The 19432-nt window shown below is 41.3% G+C and overlaps 1 protein-coding gene across 4 annotated transcripts; it reads right to left on the reverse strand.

The window, feature by feature from the left end:
* Positions 1-1272: 1272 nt before the first annotated feature.
* On the reverse strand, positions 1273-18409 carry LOC139300787 (choline transporter-like protein 2). Of its 4 annotated transcripts, none has more exons than XM_070923974.1 (22): positions 18323-18409; positions 11542-11590; positions 11370-11443; positions 11187-11271; positions 10798-10882; positions 10525-10642; positions 10345-10395; positions 10068-10191; positions 9836-9919; positions 9583-9695; positions 8707-8838; positions 8503-8602; positions 8221-8313; positions 7223-7307; positions 6710-6972; positions 6444-6538; positions 6047-6150; positions 5864-5937; positions 5658-5728; positions 5047-5135; positions 4807-4891; positions 1273-2101 (listed from the first exon to the last, which is right to left on the reverse strand). In XM_070923974.1, the coding sequence occupies exons 1-22, from the start codon at positions 18348-18350 to the stop codon at positions 1995-1997; spliced, it is 2109 nt and encodes a 702-aa protein (XP_070780075.1). In that variant the 5' UTR covers positions 18351-18409; the 3' UTR covers positions 1273-1994. The 4 variants fall into 4 exon arrangements, with proteins under 4 accessions (XP_070780075.1, XP_070780078.1, XP_070780077.1 ...); XM_070923977.1 differs by lacking the exon at positions 18323-18409 and adding an exon at positions 13379-13418 and having other exon boundaries at positions 10345-10405; positions 10529-10642; XM_070923976.1 differs by lacking the exon at positions 1273-2101 and adding an exon at positions 3634-4258 and having other exon boundaries at positions 10345-10405; positions 10529-10642.
* Positions 18410-19432: the final 1023 nt, after the last annotated feature.

Raw genomic sequence — 19432 nt, forward strand, 5'->3', positions numbered from 1 at the left:
TTACAGAGCTAACACGGATAGGTCGACCAACCCATTATACTCTGGTGTTTGCTGTCACCAATTCACCCATAGGGCAATGAGAGTCTCCAATACACCTGACCCATGTGTCGGCACTGAGATGCGGTGCCGATATGACTCTCAGAAGGGTGACTGGGATCCAAGCATGGCGAAACTTTCCCGCAACCGTCAGGTGACGCTTAGATAAAGCCGGCATGGCAGCCACACCAGAGATAAGGCCCTCCTCTGCTGCACCGGCTGAGCTGCGCTGAGAGCAGACTGGGACAAACTGAGCACATTGCAAGGATTACACGCTCCATCTCATGGTCGATAATAGAACAGCAGGCAGAAGAGAGCTGTTGGGAGTGTGTGTCGTGCCGAGGGAGATGTGTGCACTCGCGTTTGCAATACAACTCCAGGTTTGTCTCGAATATCTGGCGGGGAAAAGTTTGAACCTTGTCTTCGAGACACTTGATCACAAACAAACCTCGAGATGTTTGTTTCAAACTTCTCCATCGATGCTATCCGGCAAAACATTTGCAAAAAATAACAAATGACATTGATATGAATGACTCTTTCTGTGGACTTGATGGTGAAACAAACGTATACTTGTTTTGGAGCAGTACTTCTACTGTTCTTTTTTTGGAAAGTATTGCCCAATATATTTGCTTATTCCTGTTAATTTTTCATTACTATACAAAGATGTGCTGTTTGGTTTTTATGTCTGCAATTCAGACCATTTTTTTCATCTTCGCGAAACCTGACATTGACGAAAGTAAATTTTATAACAGAAAACTTTTAAAGTGCCATAAATGAAAGGCAACAGTACATACAAACTACTCGGCACTCTACAAACCTTTCAGACTCTCAATATATGTGAATATGTGAAATTTGTCAATTGTCTGAACTGCTGAGCCTTTTTTTCCTTCGTCTATTTCTATGCTTAATTTACCCCTTAAACCATGGCAATTAAAACTGCACGACAGGTGAGAAATTCCTGTCACCACATACCGGCACACCAGATGGGTTGCTTGTCTTGTAGGACACATTTCAGCGATACCTGACAATGAAGTACAATTCCCCACTAAGATACATTGAGGTACCGCTACTTCAAATGACCATCTCCACAAAGTAAAACAAAGCAGATTGGGCTCATCGTCAGCACCTGAAAGGTACCTGATCAGCAAAGATCATGGTGGGAACAGCTCCGAGAGCAGCTGTGAGCATTCGGGGTGGAAATGAATAATTGGTTAAAGCAGAGACAGTCACACACAATCGTGTACAAAACTATGTTTTACTTCAACGACATTCTCAAACATGAAACGAGCACCAAAACATAACTCTATACATCAATTACAATATAAATTTAGCTTTGTTCCTATTTATACTTCTCCCCATTAGCTTGCTGATAAGAGCTGCATCGGATGCTTTATGCAAGAGTCTCATTGTAGATGCATATGTAGACGCGAAGTGGCATGAGTGGCCGTGTGATGGCTTTGGTAACAAGGGTAAATATTACACATTTGAAAAAGAAAGAAATACCGAGATAAAAGCGCAAAAACATATTAAACAACTTTAATAGATTACATTTAAGTTTACCTTCATGTAAAACGCGTATTAAAAATAAAACATGCTCAAATTCAGCTGTCTTTGGTAAAAAAAGTTTTTACAACATACTTAAAACGTGTTTGGATATCAACTGCGTTCAAAATAGAAACGAATAATCTCCAAAATTTTAAAATCCACAAAGCTCTAAATTAAATATCCAACATACTGAAAAACCAAAGTATCTGTTTCATAAGAAACAGAGACATGTGGGAATGACACATTTGGTAGTCATGAAACACAATGGATGACACTACTGATTGTCACCTGTAGGCTCCTGGTGACTGATGGCATTAGGTTCTTGTCCAAGCCTGTTTCCACTGAACAAAACCACAGTCAAGTTTAGCCCACAGAGTCGCCTCACTAAGGCTTGTGCTGTTAGAGGAGGTGCTCTACTCAGCCGGCTCGGCCTTGTTCTTCTTATTCAGGATTTTCCGGAGGCTCTCGGGCATCAGGTAGGGCCTCTCTGGACTGCCATCGTTCCTCTCAAGATCCTCCACTGGAAAGAGATTCAATAAAATGGTATTAAGCCAAAGCCATTAGTCGCAGTTTTCATTTCAAACACTCTTCTTTTACTTTTTTGCAAAGCACATTCTGCCGCCAAAACAGAGACAAGTACTTTAAAATGAGGGTCAAGCTTCACAACTAATATTCATAACTAGTGAATCTGGAAGACAAAGTTGGTTTGGCTCATTTTCAGTTCAGCAGAAAAACAAAGTTTCATTTGCATTTAACAAACGTGTATATATAGCTTTAATCAATAGTTCAGACAATAACCAACAACATGCATCCATGTCAACAGTTTCAATTCCTTCATTGTAAGCAGTGGAGGCTTGTTGCCTCAAGTACTATTTATTAAACCAACTACACTGCCAGGCACAATGCAAAACTACATTGCTATACAGTAAAAACCTCAACATAAGAGACTACAAAGCAGCTAGCCTCAAATCCCCAGTATTAATTTATACAGATAAAATCCTGTTATGGCTAGAAATTAAAGTGCATTTATAGTGCAGCGTACTAAGGAAGTAGCACTCATGATCACGTGGTTCTGATTGCATAAACTGTAAACAATTAAGTACCCTTAAGATTTTAAGTCAAAGGTGCAAACAGACCGATATTAACACTGTAAATCAGGCACATGAACGGCTTCAAGTTTCTACTGGCAAGTGGCAGTGGGAAGAACTATTAAAAAGGCTAAAACAGAGTTTAGAAATGTCCGTTTACCTCAGAGTGAGCCATTTATACCATTTCAGTTTTTCAACATGTTCAAAAGTACCCTAAACTAACTACAGACATTTCAAGCACCATGTCTTCAAAAGTGAGGAAAGACCTGGGTGTTATCACCTCTGATGAGAGACCACCATTTTATCGTCTTAACCATGCCACAAATAACCCACGAACAATATTCCTGTGCACATTTTAAAGCGCTCATTCCTAGAGACATGCTTGACGTTCAATTGACCATTTGCTAACCCCCTCTGTTACTGTTGCTAAGCTTTCAGCTCTCTCACACCACAGTTTGCAATGTTGGCACATTTAGACTGCCGTTTCATTTGAACATTACCCTGTTTGGCTGCTTAGCTCACATACTTATACAATACAGAGTTATGCTTTACGGCTAGTAATAATACAAGCTTGTATAACAGTTTGTTTTACTTTTAACAATACAAGAGAAAAGGCTTTTTGGATGGATGAGGACTAACCAATGTGTTTGGCGGGCATAATGCTACCTTGAATAATGAGTTTGGCTGGTGTGTAAACTTTCCTAATGCCAATAAAGAGCAGGACAGAGTCGCTACATTAGCCTTGACTCTGAAATAGCATCCTGGACCGGTTTCCACACCGTGAATGTGCTATCGTGAACAAGACTTTCTTCCCCACATTGATAATGTAATATGAAATGCTCCTTTGCGTTGGAACTAGCAATGTGTTAATACTGTAGGTAGTAAGCTAGCTAGCTAGCTGAACATGCTAATGATGGCATCTTGTAGATCTAGCAGATGAACACTCCATAAACTTGTGCTCTTACGTTTTTAATTTTGGAAAGCTAACACAAAGGACACCGCCATCCAAACCCATTCACACCGCTTCAGCATGTGGAGAAATCCAAAGCTTAGTTACGGTCGTGAAGCTATGATTGGACAATCACTGTTTGGGGGAGGGGTTTAGCGAATGGTCAATTAAGAAAACAAAGCCATAACATCTTAATTCCCAAGTTTCCTTGTGTTGACAGATACAGTAAAAGGAAATCTGCACCACTCCGCTGTGCATAGAGGAAACACTGAATCTCTGTGGGTGGGTTAGGTGCAAAGGAGAATTTCCCGATGGGCAACAACAAAGTACCAGCTCCTTATTCATTTAAAATCATCTATAACGGTTCAAAAAGTGTTGCATGGATTTTGTTATGTCTGTAACTCAGTGAAAAATCTGATGACATTCGCAAACAGTGTCTTTGCCCACAAAACTCCTCTTCTCTACGCTGCGTCCTCCTCCTCAGCCTGCTGTTGTTTCAACTGGAGGTCTTCATCGTCCTGTTGCTGAGCAGAAGACGAAGATGGATCCTCTGCCTTGTTCTTCCACAGGATCTCATGAAGAGTTGAGGACATGTAATAAGGCCTTGCGGCTGAGCCGTCATTGCGTTCCAGGTCTTCACCTTATTGTGTGTGTGTGTTTTTGTACGTGTTAATGTATGGAACAGAAAATTAGAATTGAAATCAAGGTTAAAAAAAAAAGGTGTTAAAAAGGGCCAGTAGGAAGGGGAAGGGGAGGTGGTGAATTGTGGGAAGTGAGAATAAAAGAAGGGAGAGACAAAAAGAGAAAGAAAGTCAAATAGCAAGCAAGCAAAGGCACCCACAGGCATTTCAGATTTTGAAAGTTCAACACCAAGCAGCAGTCATTTCCAGATTAACATACTGTAAGCCACAGACTGTTATTTTGAAATGGTGGTGAAATCTTGTGTGGCACACCATATTCATGCAATTTTTAATTAGTGACAGCCCAACACCAAAAGCAATGTGAGACTTGAAGAAGTGAGGAAAGTTTTGATTCAGCTGATTATTAAGCTTGGCATTTCACATTGAGCCCTTTCTTCAATGCAACATATCTGCAATACATACTGTGTTGGGAGTTCATCAGACACTTGTGTGGACAATCTATAAGTAATACACGGAAGTCAACAATGACTGAAGAGGTGCTACTTACAGAAACAGAGGAAAAGAGTGTCCACACACATGGCGTACACGCTGAAGAATCCATGGGCAATGAGGTAGGAGCCAATCACCACAGTCTGGTGAGGACAGCAAGAACATATCGTGATATAGCAACATCATGGATCAGAACCAAAAAAACAAGCAGGGAAAAAATAATTATACACCAATCCTGTTGTGTTTTTGATTCGATTATAATGTTTTTCCTGGGGGTAAAAAGGACCAGCAGACTCACCAGGATAGGTACCCAGTAGTAGTTGAGATGGGGAGCTGTGTTCTCAAAGGCCTCCACTCTCCCAGAGAAGAAGAAGAAGGCAAAGATCCCTGTGGAAGGACACATGTTACATTCTTGACAGCTGCCATGACTTTTCTTATTGAGAACTGTTATGCAGTATTTTAAGCGCTACAATCCCCTTCGACATCCATTGTATTTACAGTATATTCCAGCCACTGTGTCAAAATGTTCAGTACTGCCAGCTGATCAAATGTAAGCTCATTATGATTACATGTAGTTTATTAATTGCTACGAGTTATATGGTAAGTCTATGGTAGCCCATTAAATTTATAACACAGGACGTGTATACAGTACAAACTCGTTTCAAGCTTCTAAATGCTCCATGTTGCAGACTGATTGGTTACAAATAAGCTCATTATCACAAATAGCCTGCAGTTTTTGAGATATGTATAGTTTATACATTTATATGATTATAAATCCAAAATGGCAATCAGCATCAATGCGCACATACCGCATAGATATCACATGCAATGCTTCTCACATCTAAAATACTGTATATGGTCAATGGAGAATTCTTGCATGAAGAATAAGGGTGAAATAAAAAGACTCACCCACGAGCCCAACAATGAGCAGTTTGCCCAAAAACAAGAGGAAATCTGTCACTTTGTCCAACACAGCCACCCTGGGGTATTAAAGAGAATCATTTATCCTTTGCAAAAATAAAAGAGACTGCCAATTATATGGGACTGAACATGAAAAAAAAAATACATTTATATTTGTGCAGAATTGTACAATCTCAAACACCATGTACACTCACCTGATCATGTTCCTCATGAGGAGGAAGAAGGCATCTCTGGCAGAGGTGCAAAAGCTTTTGCCATATATCGCCACCTAGAGGCCAAACACACCCATTACACTCAAATACTTTGACATTACAAATAACTCGTGTGTATTTTAAAAATGGGCTGAGTACAGTGAAATGAACAAATACAGCACACACCATAATGTAGGCATTTCTGTTTAGGAATTTGATGAATTTCTCCAGACACCAGAAGCAGCACTTCAGACAGCACAGCAGGAACTTGGCAAACTTATTTTGGGCTCCTGTGAATGATACCATGATTGACAGATAAGTGATATCCCAAGGATGCATTAGAAGGTAGTTAGTTACTTGAATACAGATTTATGTCTGACCTTTGCCATTGTTGCACGTCATTAATTAAACAAGCAGAAAGAAACACTGAGCAGCAAACTAACAGACACTTTACTGATATTTTAGCAGCCCCTACAACAAGAGTAAACCCCTGCAAGCCAGGTTAAACAAAGGTTCTTGCTTGATTCAGGTCTGTATGCTATACAAACTACGGATGGTATTGTAGTCAAAACCAGTACCAGACCTTTCAGCTTGTGGTCCAGATACTCCAGCAAAACCCTGATGATCTGAATGATTGAGAGGATAAGGGAGCCGAACGCCAGAGTTCCTGTATGATACCTAAAACAAGATACAAGTGACTTTCAAGCAAGGTACGAAAACAGCAACTGTTGTGTGTCATGTGTGTCACCTGAAAGAAGACCTACTGACGAAACAAAAAAATCACAAGACAATCGCAAGGGAGACAACATAGAGGAAAATCCACAAATGTTAGACTTCCTCCAAACGCACCTGAGAGATCTCCCCAGGGCAGAAAACACTGGGAAGGCAGGCATGTCATCCGGCTTGACGAAGGCCCAGTAGTACGATGCAAAGGCCCCGGCCAGGGTCATCTGTCCCAGAGCCGTGACAAAGTTGGCACACCAGAAGAAGAGGAAGACGTTGTAGAACTGCAGGCCGATCAGGTATTTGTGGTAAACGGTCTCTCCACCGTAGAAGGCAAAAAGGCACTCGGAGTCGGGGCACTGCGTTTTCATAGGACTGGTTGTGTAGTTCTGAGCACACATACAGAATATATAGAGACCTTTTATAAAACACACACAGATTTCTATGGCACAACCATAAATATGATGATGTCAAAAAAACACATTCACAAGTGAAAGTTTAAGGGAAGACTCAGGGTGCAAAAGGTCAATATGAGGATAACTAATTAACAATGAAGTTGTCTAAAAGCTGTAGTAAGATTTTAAAAAATACTTCTTGGAGGTTCCAACATTAATTGACGAACGGAATGAGAAAACTTACAGCTGGGTCGCAGGTTTTTCTTGAGTGGTCGCATGCCGTCTCGTTGAAAACTTTGTAGATGGGTTCATTTGAGGTAGACAAGAAGCTGATCAGTGCTGTCAAGGAACTTAAATGACTACAAACCAACCTCATTCAACATCCCGCTAATAAGCCATTACCTTACGCTCATTTTGGCACACTTTTGACATGCACATGGGGGAGCAGTGACCCATAATCTCAGCTATATGGATGTGACAATGTAAAGGAAAGGAGAAATATTAACAATAATAATGTATCATCTATATTTGTCATTTTTGAGGTATATGTTTATTGATAGTGAGGTTTGATATTGCAAAATATGCGTAGGCATAATATTAGCAGTGTTTAGCAGCTACATGAAGCAGGAGACCCTGCACATGCCTCATAAATTGTTTGTGCTGTGTCGTAAAAATGGGATACAGGGTCAGGAATTTTAATTCATATCCATGGAAACGACTGAGGTATGAAGTCCCATCTTAGCGCTTTTTAAGCAAACACGTCATGGTACAAAAGTCTGCAGGGGTTCAGTCCACATTTAGATTCAGCCTAATTCTCTTAAGGTTACTATGTCGCCCCCTGCTGTGTGACCGGCCCTCCAAACGAAATGGATGGTTACGTTGCACATTTTTAAAATGACCCAAAACGGAGCTGCCACTAACTTCCATTACCAAACAACACATTCTGTTGTTTGTCAAGACAGTGATTGGTCATCTCCTTTGTGCCTCTGTGTCACAAACTGTCTCATATGTCAAAGTTCAAGCTGTTACTTATCTTTAATGGAGTTATTTAAGACAAGAACTCATTGTTCTATTTTTCATTGATCTTCATTGACAGCAGTCACTGCACTGTAGGAGCTGGTGGTTAAATGCCTGGCTCAAGGGCAGTTCCTTAGTGTTAATGTTCTCTACCTGTTGCTCCTACTTGTTGACTACAGTCCACTCTAAATAATGATACTGACTGACAGTAACTTGAAAGGATACACAGCAGTAACTGCCCAGTAGGCGATGACCATGGCCAGGAGGACGAAGGTGAACAGTGGGTAGAAAAGGGACGACATCACATGACCGATGGCTCTGTAAACACATCATCACAAAAACAAATCTATCATCACTATGAGTTCTATTTCCATTTCTTCATCTCTGCCATTAGTCTGACACTTTAATCCATTACTGTGAGTCACAGTAAAATTATTTTCAAGTCACAACATTGACTTTCATCGACCTGTTTTTCCACTCCTCTAATGCCCTAATGTGAAGGCTGACCTGCTGGCTTCTTTGATGAGAGCAACGGCAATGAGGATCCTCTTCCTGAGGAAGATGAGCAGTAGGATGATGATGACCTCAACAATGGCCAGGATAATCACTAAAAGGAGAAATGGTGGCAGAGGGACAGGTCATACGGGTGTCCTAATATTACAGCAGCATGTCAGAATCTATAAAGATGTAGAGTATGTGCCGAGTACTGACTGAAGGCCAGCCAGGTCTGTCTGATCTGCAGGTAGACTGTGAAGTCTGTCTGGAAGCCCAGTTCCTGTAAAGTCACGTTAGCGCCTGGCTCTCCTTTGAGGCTAGCATACTCCATGTAGCAGTGGAAGATGCCTAAACAGTCACAATGAACACACCACAAAACAAAGGCTTTTTTTCCAATGGCAATAGTACGCAACTGGATTTTTTAACAAAACATGGAAGCATTGCGCAACCAAGCAGACACTTAAACATTTAACATCTCTAGCCCCACTGGATTAAAATGGAGACTCTGCTCTTTATCCACCCGTTGCTGTGGTGAATCTTCGTATCGGCGCTCCATTGATGATGGCTTTTCTTTCATTCACAGCACAGGTGCTGAACTCAACATGCGTCCCAGTATCTTATACATACTAATTCCAAACAAGTTTTCAGTACAAAAAGTACAATCAAAACTGTTAGTAGGGATGCTAAAAAAAAACTAAGATTTTTGAGTCTGATCTTTATGGACACTATTCTCCCACAATGCAATGCACAAAGGAAATGGAGGAGCTGCTCACAGCTGGTGAAAAATATAAACTAATTGTGCAGTAAAACATCTCAGAAAACAGAAAATAACTGTTCATGTTTGGAAATAACTTTTGCCGTCTCTCTCTGAAGTTTACTTCAGTATTTCCTTTTGGTATAGAATAGTAAAATACGTAGATTTTTTTGTTAGATTTTGTATACCAACTGCCAAAGTATATACTGTTTACTGTATAGAATTGGGACACAACATCAACAAACTGCCACTTTACATTCAGAATTTGTTAAAGCCGCTTTCTGAAACAGGCCCCTGGGTAAAGATAATGACTAAGTCTTATGTGCTGTGGCCCTTACCATATCCTATGACCAGTATCACCAGGGCGACCATGATCCAGACCATGATCCCTGCCAGGAAGCGCAGGAGGACAATGAAGAGCAGGCTGGTGAGCATAGCAATGACCAACCCTCTGGAAAGAGTTGATGGAGTGAGGAGGGGAGGTAAGCACAGAGAGTGAGCTGACACCAGCTGATGTTTCTTTGCAGACAAACTGGATCAAAGTGAAAAAGAAGCAGGAAGCAGATATTCAAATGCAGGCGAGCGACTTACATCAGGATCCAGTACCAGGACTGTGTGTAATCCTCAAAGATTTTCATGACCACCTGACGAGCCTCAATAACCACCGTGGCGTTCCTGTGGAGACATTCCTGTGTGTTGAACTGTGTGAGCACTATGGGAGTCCTCGTCAGGTAATGTTTGTAAAATCTAATGTGGCAGGTCGGGACAGGCCAGGCCACAGCTATTTTCAAGAGGTGATTTTTCAGTGATGAGCAGTACTCACTTGACTCCATCCATAAGATCCTTGGCATCTCTCATCCTTCCGCTTCCATCATCAAAATGAGAGTTGTTTCCCACAGTTATCACCCCTCCTTTAAGGCCCAAAGCTGGGAAACACCTACGAGTGACTGAAGGAAAGTACAAGCACAAAATACATTTTTATATGGCAGAACTTTCACTATGTATGCAAAATGTAATATCTAATATATATATATAGATATATTTTGGATGATTTATTTTCAGAGGAAGATATTTTTCTGATAGATAGAGACCCAACTCACAGGGCCTGCTGGGGGTCAGCATGGCAGGACAGAGACCTAACCTCAGGATTTCTGGTATGCCCTGAAACACAGTATATCCAAAACACATGAGAAGGAAACCTTTGGACAATGAAAATAATTGAAAGTGCAGAGCGGCATTGGAAAGAAGCATTTGAGGAGGCCTAAATTCAGGCTTTAAACTCACCATTGTGTTAGTCACACCCTCCTTGCAGAACATCTTGTAGTAGTCAAAGTCATTTTTGTTGCTGTAGGCTTTGATTAATGTCATGAACTTAGTGGGGCACTTCTCCACACACATCTGAGGGGGAAGTAACATTTACAGCAGGACACAGTTACGAGTTATTGAGTGTGAGTTCATACTCAGTCAGAAGTCAGACTACAGAAGTGTTTGAGTGTGCTGTCACACATTTCACTACAGAAGACTACATGATGAGAGACGGGTGGAGTTCACACCTGTGTGGTGGGACACTGGAACTCCAGCAGCACCATGGGGCTGGCACACTTCATGATGTTGAAGTAGAACAACAGCGGCTTCTTCCTGTAAAAACACACAATGGTCAGTGGAAGACAACGCTGACAGAAGAAGTGCATGAAAGCCGTTAAATCTGTGAGCTGCATTGATGGGTTATGATGAAAGCTTTTTGAAGAACAGGACAATGGTGTCTATGGTGGTTTTAAGACTCTACCCTGATGAAGGCAAGATAGCCGAAAACATTTGGTGAATAAAGCATGGTGTGGTGACGTGTTTTCATTTTCGTCTGCACCTGGCTGTGAGAAGTGAGAAGTCCAGCAGGGAAACAGGGACAATTATAATTATGATCTATATTTGGAAAGAAACTCACTCAAGTGGGGTGCCAGCCTGCCCACAGAACTGGCCTCGACTGTCTGTGGGATAGATCACCTTCCTGGGGTCACCCTGGGACCAGGCTGGAAGCACAAAAATAGAAGGTAAAGGTTACAAAATTATTTTTGTATTTTTGTAGGTAGGTTTAGCTAGTACCAAACTGCAGGTGCTGTTTCCTCACCGAGTATTCCCACTGCAATATAACCCAGTATGGCAAGAATGAAGAGGATGCAGCACACAATGTCTGTGCAGCCCCTAGAACGGAGAGAGCAAAGTTGGAAAGGTTGGAAGAAACTCTTTGTAGCCACTTACACACAGTAAAAGCCAGAAGTAAAATCACATCTATATCTCACCTGCTCTGGATGGGGCCCTTAAAGGTCGGGTCATACTTCCTGGGCTCACCTGCATAAAAGAAAAAACTTTATCACTCAGTGAGCTCTTAGCATTGTGGCTACGAGAAGCATGGCTTGGCGAGAGGTCTACAACTGTACATGCATCATAATATGTTAAAAACAGAGATGCACCTTGCACCCAGACTGAGTTTCAAAAGGGGATGTAATTTAAGGTTAAGAAACAGTACGCCCCCTTCCCCTCCACCCATTCTTCTGTCAGATGACTTCTCTTATCCTCCAGGCAGACACGCCTGGCAACCCAACAAATTCCTCCCTGGTGACTAAGCAGAAGCAAACCCATGTGAAAGACACAGCCAACATAACTTGTACAGCCACAAGAAGGGGCCTACATTATTAATTGCAGTACATTTGACATGGCAATAATGTCATGTTGATGATTTATGCCAAAACCAAGAAATGATAAATTGTGCATACTTTTTTGGAAGGTAAAACTTGAATTTAAAAAGGCAAAAACAGAAGTCACTCTTTCAAATAAAAAAAAAAAGCGCAAGAATAAGATAGTGTCAGTTTTGTTTTTCTGTTAAGAATTTGGTTGTGATAATAACAAAACAGCATGGACTGTTAGACTGTTTCAAAGTTTCTTGTCTGAACACATTTATTTAAGAATCCCTGATGCATGGGATTGCAATGCATGAACATTGCTACAAGGTTGTATTATCAGGCCTGCCATACCTTCATGTAATTTGAGATTCTGAGTAAACAACCGATGTTCTGTGGGTCCGGATAATTACTGCAGGCTCAGGCTTATAGTTAAGTTTGCTGCAGGTTATCTGGGGTCAGCGTGTCACAAGCAAATTCTTCTTGCGGCTCTCGCCTAAATTCATCAGGGAACATTAGTTTCACTTAGCAGGTCGGTGCCACATTATTACTGAAGAGCAAATAAAAAGCACTGATCAAAAGTCACAGAGTAGCAGGCTGCACACACCCGCCGCACTCAAACACAGAAATAATGGTTTTACATCCAAAAACCACCAATATTTGGACATCATGGCTGCCTTGTTAAGGCTTTAAATCTCTCAAAGCACTAACATCAAACCCACACGGCATGTAGATGCACATATGTAGCATTGGATCCCGACACCCTTGAGTCTAGACAGAGGAGTATGATATTCTCTGTGGCGTCTTTGCATATTAAATATGTATGTGGTCTGGAGGATAATGCTGCAGCAAGCATTGACCACATGAGCTCTTTAGAGAAGCCTCAGCTTCCTGTTAGAAAGAGCATGGGTGTTGTGTTTCATACAGTTGAACTGTTTTGAAATTTGACATACTTTCACTGATACAAACAAGTAAAGAAACCTATCACAGACTTAACATAGAAAGGGGAGGCCTTGTTAACGTCAACGTGTAGCTGTAGGAGCTGGTGGCAGGCTTAATAAGGCACTGCTTCAGTTTCAGAAAAACAGCCTGCTCTTTCAATGACTGTCTGCACGCTGCACAGTTATACTCATGCAAGAGAAAAACACTGATAAAAGAGCTCCCTGCTCTCACACACCTGTATAATCAGCAAAGCTGCCAGCAGTAGCAGGTTCCACACAAAACACACACACCCATTCCTCCCCCACAATGTTGACATGCTGATACCGCCGCTCCAGTTTCACTCAAAAAACAATTCACACACGCCATGAGACAGATTCACTTTTTAAGCAGTAAGAAAAGCAAAGCCTGGAGATGAACCAATAATCTACCAGTCATCTGACGCTGCTTAGATGAAGACAGAAAGAAAAAAAAAAGAAGCAATGAATCAATATAAAACTAAAGCAAAAAGAGCAGTTACCATGCTTTCCATAAAATTCTCCCTCCTCAGGCATGGTAAAATTCCTTTGTGGGCCGAATGTTGAAATGTACAGAGAACCCTTTTACTCTTTCCACAGCCCTTTATCTGGTTCACTTCTTCCTCCCTCTCTGCGGGTACAAATGAGCGACAGCAGGGGAAGCACAGGTATTGTGGAGGGAGAAACCAGTCCAACCTGTCCCTGAATAGATGTGAGCCCGGGCAACCAGCAACGCTCCACCTCACCTCTCACTTCCCCCTCTTGTGTTTATCCTGAAACAGCTGCCTCTTTCCAATCTGTGCCCCACCTGTGCATCTCCCTCTATCTCCTCCTCTTCCTCTCTCTGTCTGTTTCCCCACTGTGTTTCTGTCTATGAAAAGCCACCCAAGCGGGCAAATGAACTGATCTACAGGAAGGCTGCAAGTGAAAGGGAAGAGGAGTGGGCATGCGAAAGAGAGGGTGGGGACTATTGTTGTATAAGAGGAGGAAAAAGTAGCTTAGATGTTATCAAAAACATGTGTCCAGAAAAAACAAGGAGGAACTCCGCCTGCACGGTTGCCTCCAGTGCTGCTGGAGGAGGAATGAGTAGATTCAGGTGTGCAGGATATTTTGGGTGAATTAAAAGTACACAGTATTAAGCTAAAGAAAATCTATAATTTGGTGATGCTGGATAATTGCCATTAAACTGCCTTGTGCAGAAGCTCAAATAGGAGCCACTCAATTCTCTTCCTCTCAAAGTGTTTTCTCCCATCTTGTGGGGACACGGCCGTACTGCACTGGGACCGAATGAGACAAAACACAACTTTTAGCTCCCGTTTTTTTCCTGCTTTCAGGCACTAGACATTTTGGATCACTCTCTGCTCTGTATTCAACAGCCAAAGGCAATCAGAGTATGTTAAATGAATCACCATTTTAACAAAGACTCCACAGAAGTACGAAATGCCGCAAATGTTTTTTACAGATGCTGACAGAAACAGAAAATTCAGCTGGAATGACGGATGGTTTCCATCCACTCTGGTCTTGTTTTATGGCCAATGGTGCTGCGCATGGGAATTCCCATCAGGAGCCATTTGCTGTAATTTCCATAACAAAAAAAAAAAGTTTTCAACAAGCGACTCTGAAGGGGAGCCTGGAAGTTTCTCAAAAATTTGATTTCTTGGACGACGATACCAGACATGACACACAACAGACAACACACCGCAACAATAGTTCTTACTTCCATCTATTGTGCTTTCACTGTTGAACTTCTTCAACCTTTTGCTCGGACTGGCAGCTAGTCCGACATGTGGGACACTGCAGTGAAGTTTTTAAACAGGCTAAATGAATTATTGTTTTTGGGTTTTTTTTTGGTGGCACTGAGCAACGATTTTAGTCTGTTAAACACTCTCCAAGGGATCTAATCTAATTCCAGTGGACCACCACTGTGCGCAGCAAGACAAGCCTTGAGCATTCACTAAAATCATTAAAAAATACAAATGATATTTGCTGCGTGTGTAAGAGCTTTGCTTTAATTATGAAATGCCAAACTGTTGTGAGTCTTTACAAGGGCACTCATTTACAAAGAAACAATCTGCATTGGTGTGTTTTCATTCGTAGAACAGTGTTAATGTATCTAATCATTGTGTCATTTATTATTTATCAATTAACCACTGTTAGAAAGGAGGAAAAACTTCCTTGGAACACATAAACGGTCAAATAGTACCTGGGTTGTATTATCATACTTGATGAACTTCGAGCGTAAAATCAAAACTGAAAACAAACTTGAAACTTGTCTTGTGTTTCCTCAAGTACAGTGTGTACTTTGGACATTGTCTTATGTGTCCTGAGCAGTTTCCCCTCTTTATTTTCTTGCCACCGCCCTTCACATCCTTAATCTACAAGAAATCTGCTAGGCCCTTTGTCACGGAAGACGTTTTGACATGTCACAGTAGGAAAAGCACAGGTGTACATGATAAAGTTATTGACGGCTGAATTCCATTTGGCTGCTTCAGTTTCAGGGTCCTGATATTGTGCATGCTGGCTCTGTGAAAGAGGCCTATTTGACATTTTTGGTCAACACAATCTGGGGAGGCTGAGAACTTTTGACTGGTGTAGTTGCTTTTGCCAACCGACATTTTGCTCGCACCCTTTCAAAGGCCACTGGTAAACTCCCTCCCCATCGCCCACATGTCTTTCATTACAGTAAGAGGGTGCACAGCGTTCAAGTCCAAGTTCAGATCTATTTAGGGTGTTAAAAAGGAAGCGGCACCACAATAGCACATAAATCTACAACATATAGCCACAGTAAAATGTTGTATCCTTACAACAAAATATGGTCCATCACACAACAGCAGGAACATGGAACAGTCTTGATCTCTAAAATCTAATCCTCTAACACAGTTCATCGGTCATCTCTTGGGACTCTATTAACCTCACAACAGTGTCTGGATGAAACATATGCTCCCATTTCTACTGAACTCACATCATCCACCCCTTATCTATGTTGTCACACCCAGTGTATCTATTTCTGTAACTCAGACACAGATGACAGAAAGTGAAACCAAGATCCAATTCAAACATGTGGGCTATATGAATTGGACAGAATTAGACAGACTATTTACTGACACAAGTGGGAAATGGGAAGCAAACACAAAGACATTTACTAGACTGAATAATCTCTTTATATGACCTCCATCCTTAGATACAAATGCACAGTCCTGACAGCGGAAGTGACATTTCAAGGAACATTTGAGGAAAACTAATAGTAGCTGTTAAAGTTCCAAAAAAATGTGTTGCTTTCCTATTAACAAAGAGAAACATTTCTCATCAATAAGGAGGGTCAGCGAAGACCGACATAAACACAGCAACTGACTGGTTGAGGAAAAGGACTAACTCAGCAATAAATACAGAGGATAGCTCACTAGTTTGGTCCTGCTTCCACATCCAAAGTACTCTGTTTTTGTATCTCTTCTTCTCCCCAAACTCATGTCCCCTGACCTTAATAACCAATCAGCCTCACACCACTCTGAACATGCCTTTGTATTTCAGACTGTAGGCAAGTTGGCAGAGCCACTAGACAGTTAGCAGAGTCACATGATCCGGTTTGCCAGTTTATGATGATGCACATTTAAGTGGAAACGGGTGGCTGCAGTGACGTAGATGTTATTGGCTGTTTGTTAATAGTAGGGGGGAAAAACAGGAAGTGGACTGAAAACAAATGAAACGGGACAAAATCTGCAAATTTAGCTCAAACAAGCTTTAACAAACTACACGAACATGAAAGAGAGGCCAGAGAAGCTCAGCATCAGGTTTCAATCCTAAATATGGCTTATAATTACACCTAATCTGCGCCAGGGCATGGCTACATGGCTGTCTGGCTGCTTCCAATCCTGTCATTGAGGTTTCTCGACATATCCCAGCCTGAAATTACTCCAACATGTGAAACTGTGGTGGATCCTACAGTGTTTTGCGAAAGGCTCTCCCTGTGGCATGTTTAGGTTAGTGCCCTTGTCTTTTTCTTTAGCTGGTTTGCCTAAAGTCTCGTGATGCGCTGAGAAATATTAATGTGCATATTGCACTGAAAGCTTCCAGAGGCTGTTATCTTCTTACATTAATTTGCAGCCTAGTCACAGCCATCTTCTGTTGTGAGTCTAAACACAATGATGTCCCTCCTCTGTTTCTCCCTATTTGTCATCTCACTCTGTGTCGCGCTGTCCGAATCCGTAGTAGTATTTTGGTTATTAAAAAAGAGCACAATAAAGTATGCTACTGCCTGGTTGGTAATGTGAGTCAATTAGCCATCATGTGGCAGGCAGAGTGGAAAAGGGTGTGTGCAGAGAAGAGGAGGAAAACATTATGTTAAACCCACATCATGAAGGCCAGCAGACACAAGAAGTGCCTCGTATTGTTTTTCATTCGTTACAGTCGACATCCTGCAAAAGCTAAACATGCTCGACATGTTGCTGCAGAACAATATGAATTGCTAAATCTCTTTTGAAAAGCGAAAGAGTCCATTTAATCTATTATTGTGTACAAAAGATGAGGTTATTGAACTAAACACGCTCCCTGAACATGCTTTTTCTTTTGTATCAATTGTCTATTGCTTTATTTCTCTCAATGAAATGCACTTCCCCTGTAGAAGCAGAAGCCTGCTCAGCAAAGAGCTGTATATCCCACCCACCCAGAATACAGCAGGGTGTGTCACTACTATTACAAGGGGTATTTGGGGTAAGGAGGGCATAATTACAACCTCACAGGAGTCCACGCAACTAGTGACACAGTATTGAACAATGCAGATATATTGTAATTAGATTTTAGATAAGCCTGTGTATGAAACTGAGCATAATACTTCTAATGTGACAAGAGAGACTGAAGGCATCCAGTTGGCAAACGTTGACCCTCTTCAAATGTTTGAGGCATTTTTCTAATGAGCTCTATACATAGCTGGGCGTCAGCTAAGCTCCTGTTGCCTGCCATACCAATCTGAGGAATGTGGCAGCAACTGGATAAGCAGAAGATACATTGGGACATTGTGCACCCCGACAATATACGAGGCAGTTTGTACCACCAGTTTGCTTAACGTTACATACAAGCTGAATTTTGAAAACAGACAAAATAACCTTGTATTCAGACACTGTATAGGGACACACTGAACTCTGACCACAACTGTAAGTACAAGCTAATATTCAGGTTGGCATAATAAGTCAACAAGGTACGAGAGAAAGTGGTCCACTAGTACCAGCTAACTTGCGACAATAAAAAAGCAGTAAACAATGAACGTATTAATGTCAAGACTGAAACTATTTGCTATTGCTATTTGCTAACTATTTGCGCAAAGACTCACAAAGACTAATGTTATCGTCTTGCGCCAGAACAAAACTAGCTAACCTTAGTTATAGCTGTATCGTCAACTGAGTGGCAGCTATCCCAGGACAAAATGAAGTGAAACATGACTTTTAAATAATTACCATATTTCGGTCTCTCCTCCAGTTCCATGATAACGGAGTGTTTCTTCGGGACAAAAAGGTGCTTATCGGCGACAACTACAGCATATTTCCAGCCTTGACAGAGGTTATCGTGTGGGGTTTCTGTCAATTTGAGCACTTGGTAGAAGTCCGCTCCAAAATCTCGACTGTCCTGCTAACATTTAAAGCGAGGATACCAGAGGAGAGTGCTGACCAATGAAAACGCAGGGCGCCGTGATTGACAAGGGGCTAAACCAATCACTGAGCGAAAGCGGGAGTTTACAGTCCAGAGACTGGGTTCATTTCTAGTACCGTTAACTGATACAGACGTAGCTGTCCAATGAGCTGTTATAACTGTCTAATAAGCAATGGCAGTGCACCAAATACAATTAATCTCAATATTTAATGACATATAACGACCTATAGATCACTTGTGTTTGTCCATCACTACTCATTCACAGTGAAAATATGTCTTCTTTAGACAAAGAGTGCTGCAAATCAATGGCACATCATAACTTTTATTGGCCTGATGAAATTCAAGACGACATTAATTATAAAAGCAATCTATTCATTCATAATTCAACTTACAGGCCTAACATTGCCTGATCTGACTCTGCACTCTGTGAGTCACGACAGCTGCTTGCAGGCTGCAGAGGTGGAAGAGGTATGGAGATCCAAATTTGCTCATGTAAAATAAGAAATACCAGGATTTAAAAAAACCCTCAAAATTGTAAAAAGAAAAAAACTAATAATACAGAAGTATTATAAGCTAAATGTACATATGACTGGCCCCTTTCAGGGGATTATACATATATTAGTGTAGTGCATGGATTGTCATTCATGTAATCAGTAAGATTATAGTAACTGAGCTGTCAGATAAATGAATGAATGAATGATGTGGAGTAAAATTTACAATATGTCCCTCTGACATGTAGTGCAATAGGAGTAGCACAAAATTAAAATAGTACTTCAGAATACTTCAGAATACTATATCCTACTTTATCCTACCTTAAATTATATTTTTTAGAGTAACTTATATTCGAAAACAGCTTTTAAAGTGTTTATCACAATAGCACCAGTGGCTGCAGCAAAACGGATTATTCTTTCCACAAT

The sequence above is a fragment of the Enoplosus armatus genome, chromosome 17 (genome assembly GCF_043641665.1).
Source record: "Enoplosus armatus isolate fEnoArm2 chromosome 17, fEnoArm2.hap1, whole genome shotgun sequence".
In the NCBI taxonomy this organism is placed as follows: Eukaryota; Metazoa; Chordata; class Actinopteri; order Centrarchiformes; family Enoplosidae; genus Enoplosus; species Enoplosus armatus.

Excerpts from the sequence above, each read along its gene's own strand:
- LOC139300787 (XM_070923975.1), bottom strand. The coding sequence starts at position 13,412 with ATGCCTGAGGAGGGAGAATTTTATGGAAAGCATG. Across the intron at positions 10,643-10,797 it reads TCCAGTGTCCCACCACACAG|ATGTGTGTGGAGAAGTGCCC; the intron begins GTGTGAACTCCA and ends CTTCCCCCTCAG. Across the intron at positions 5,136-5,657 it reads GCTCATTGTTGGGCTCGTGG|GGATCTTTGCCTTCTTCTTC; the intron begins GTGAGTCTTTTT and ends GTCCTTCCACAG.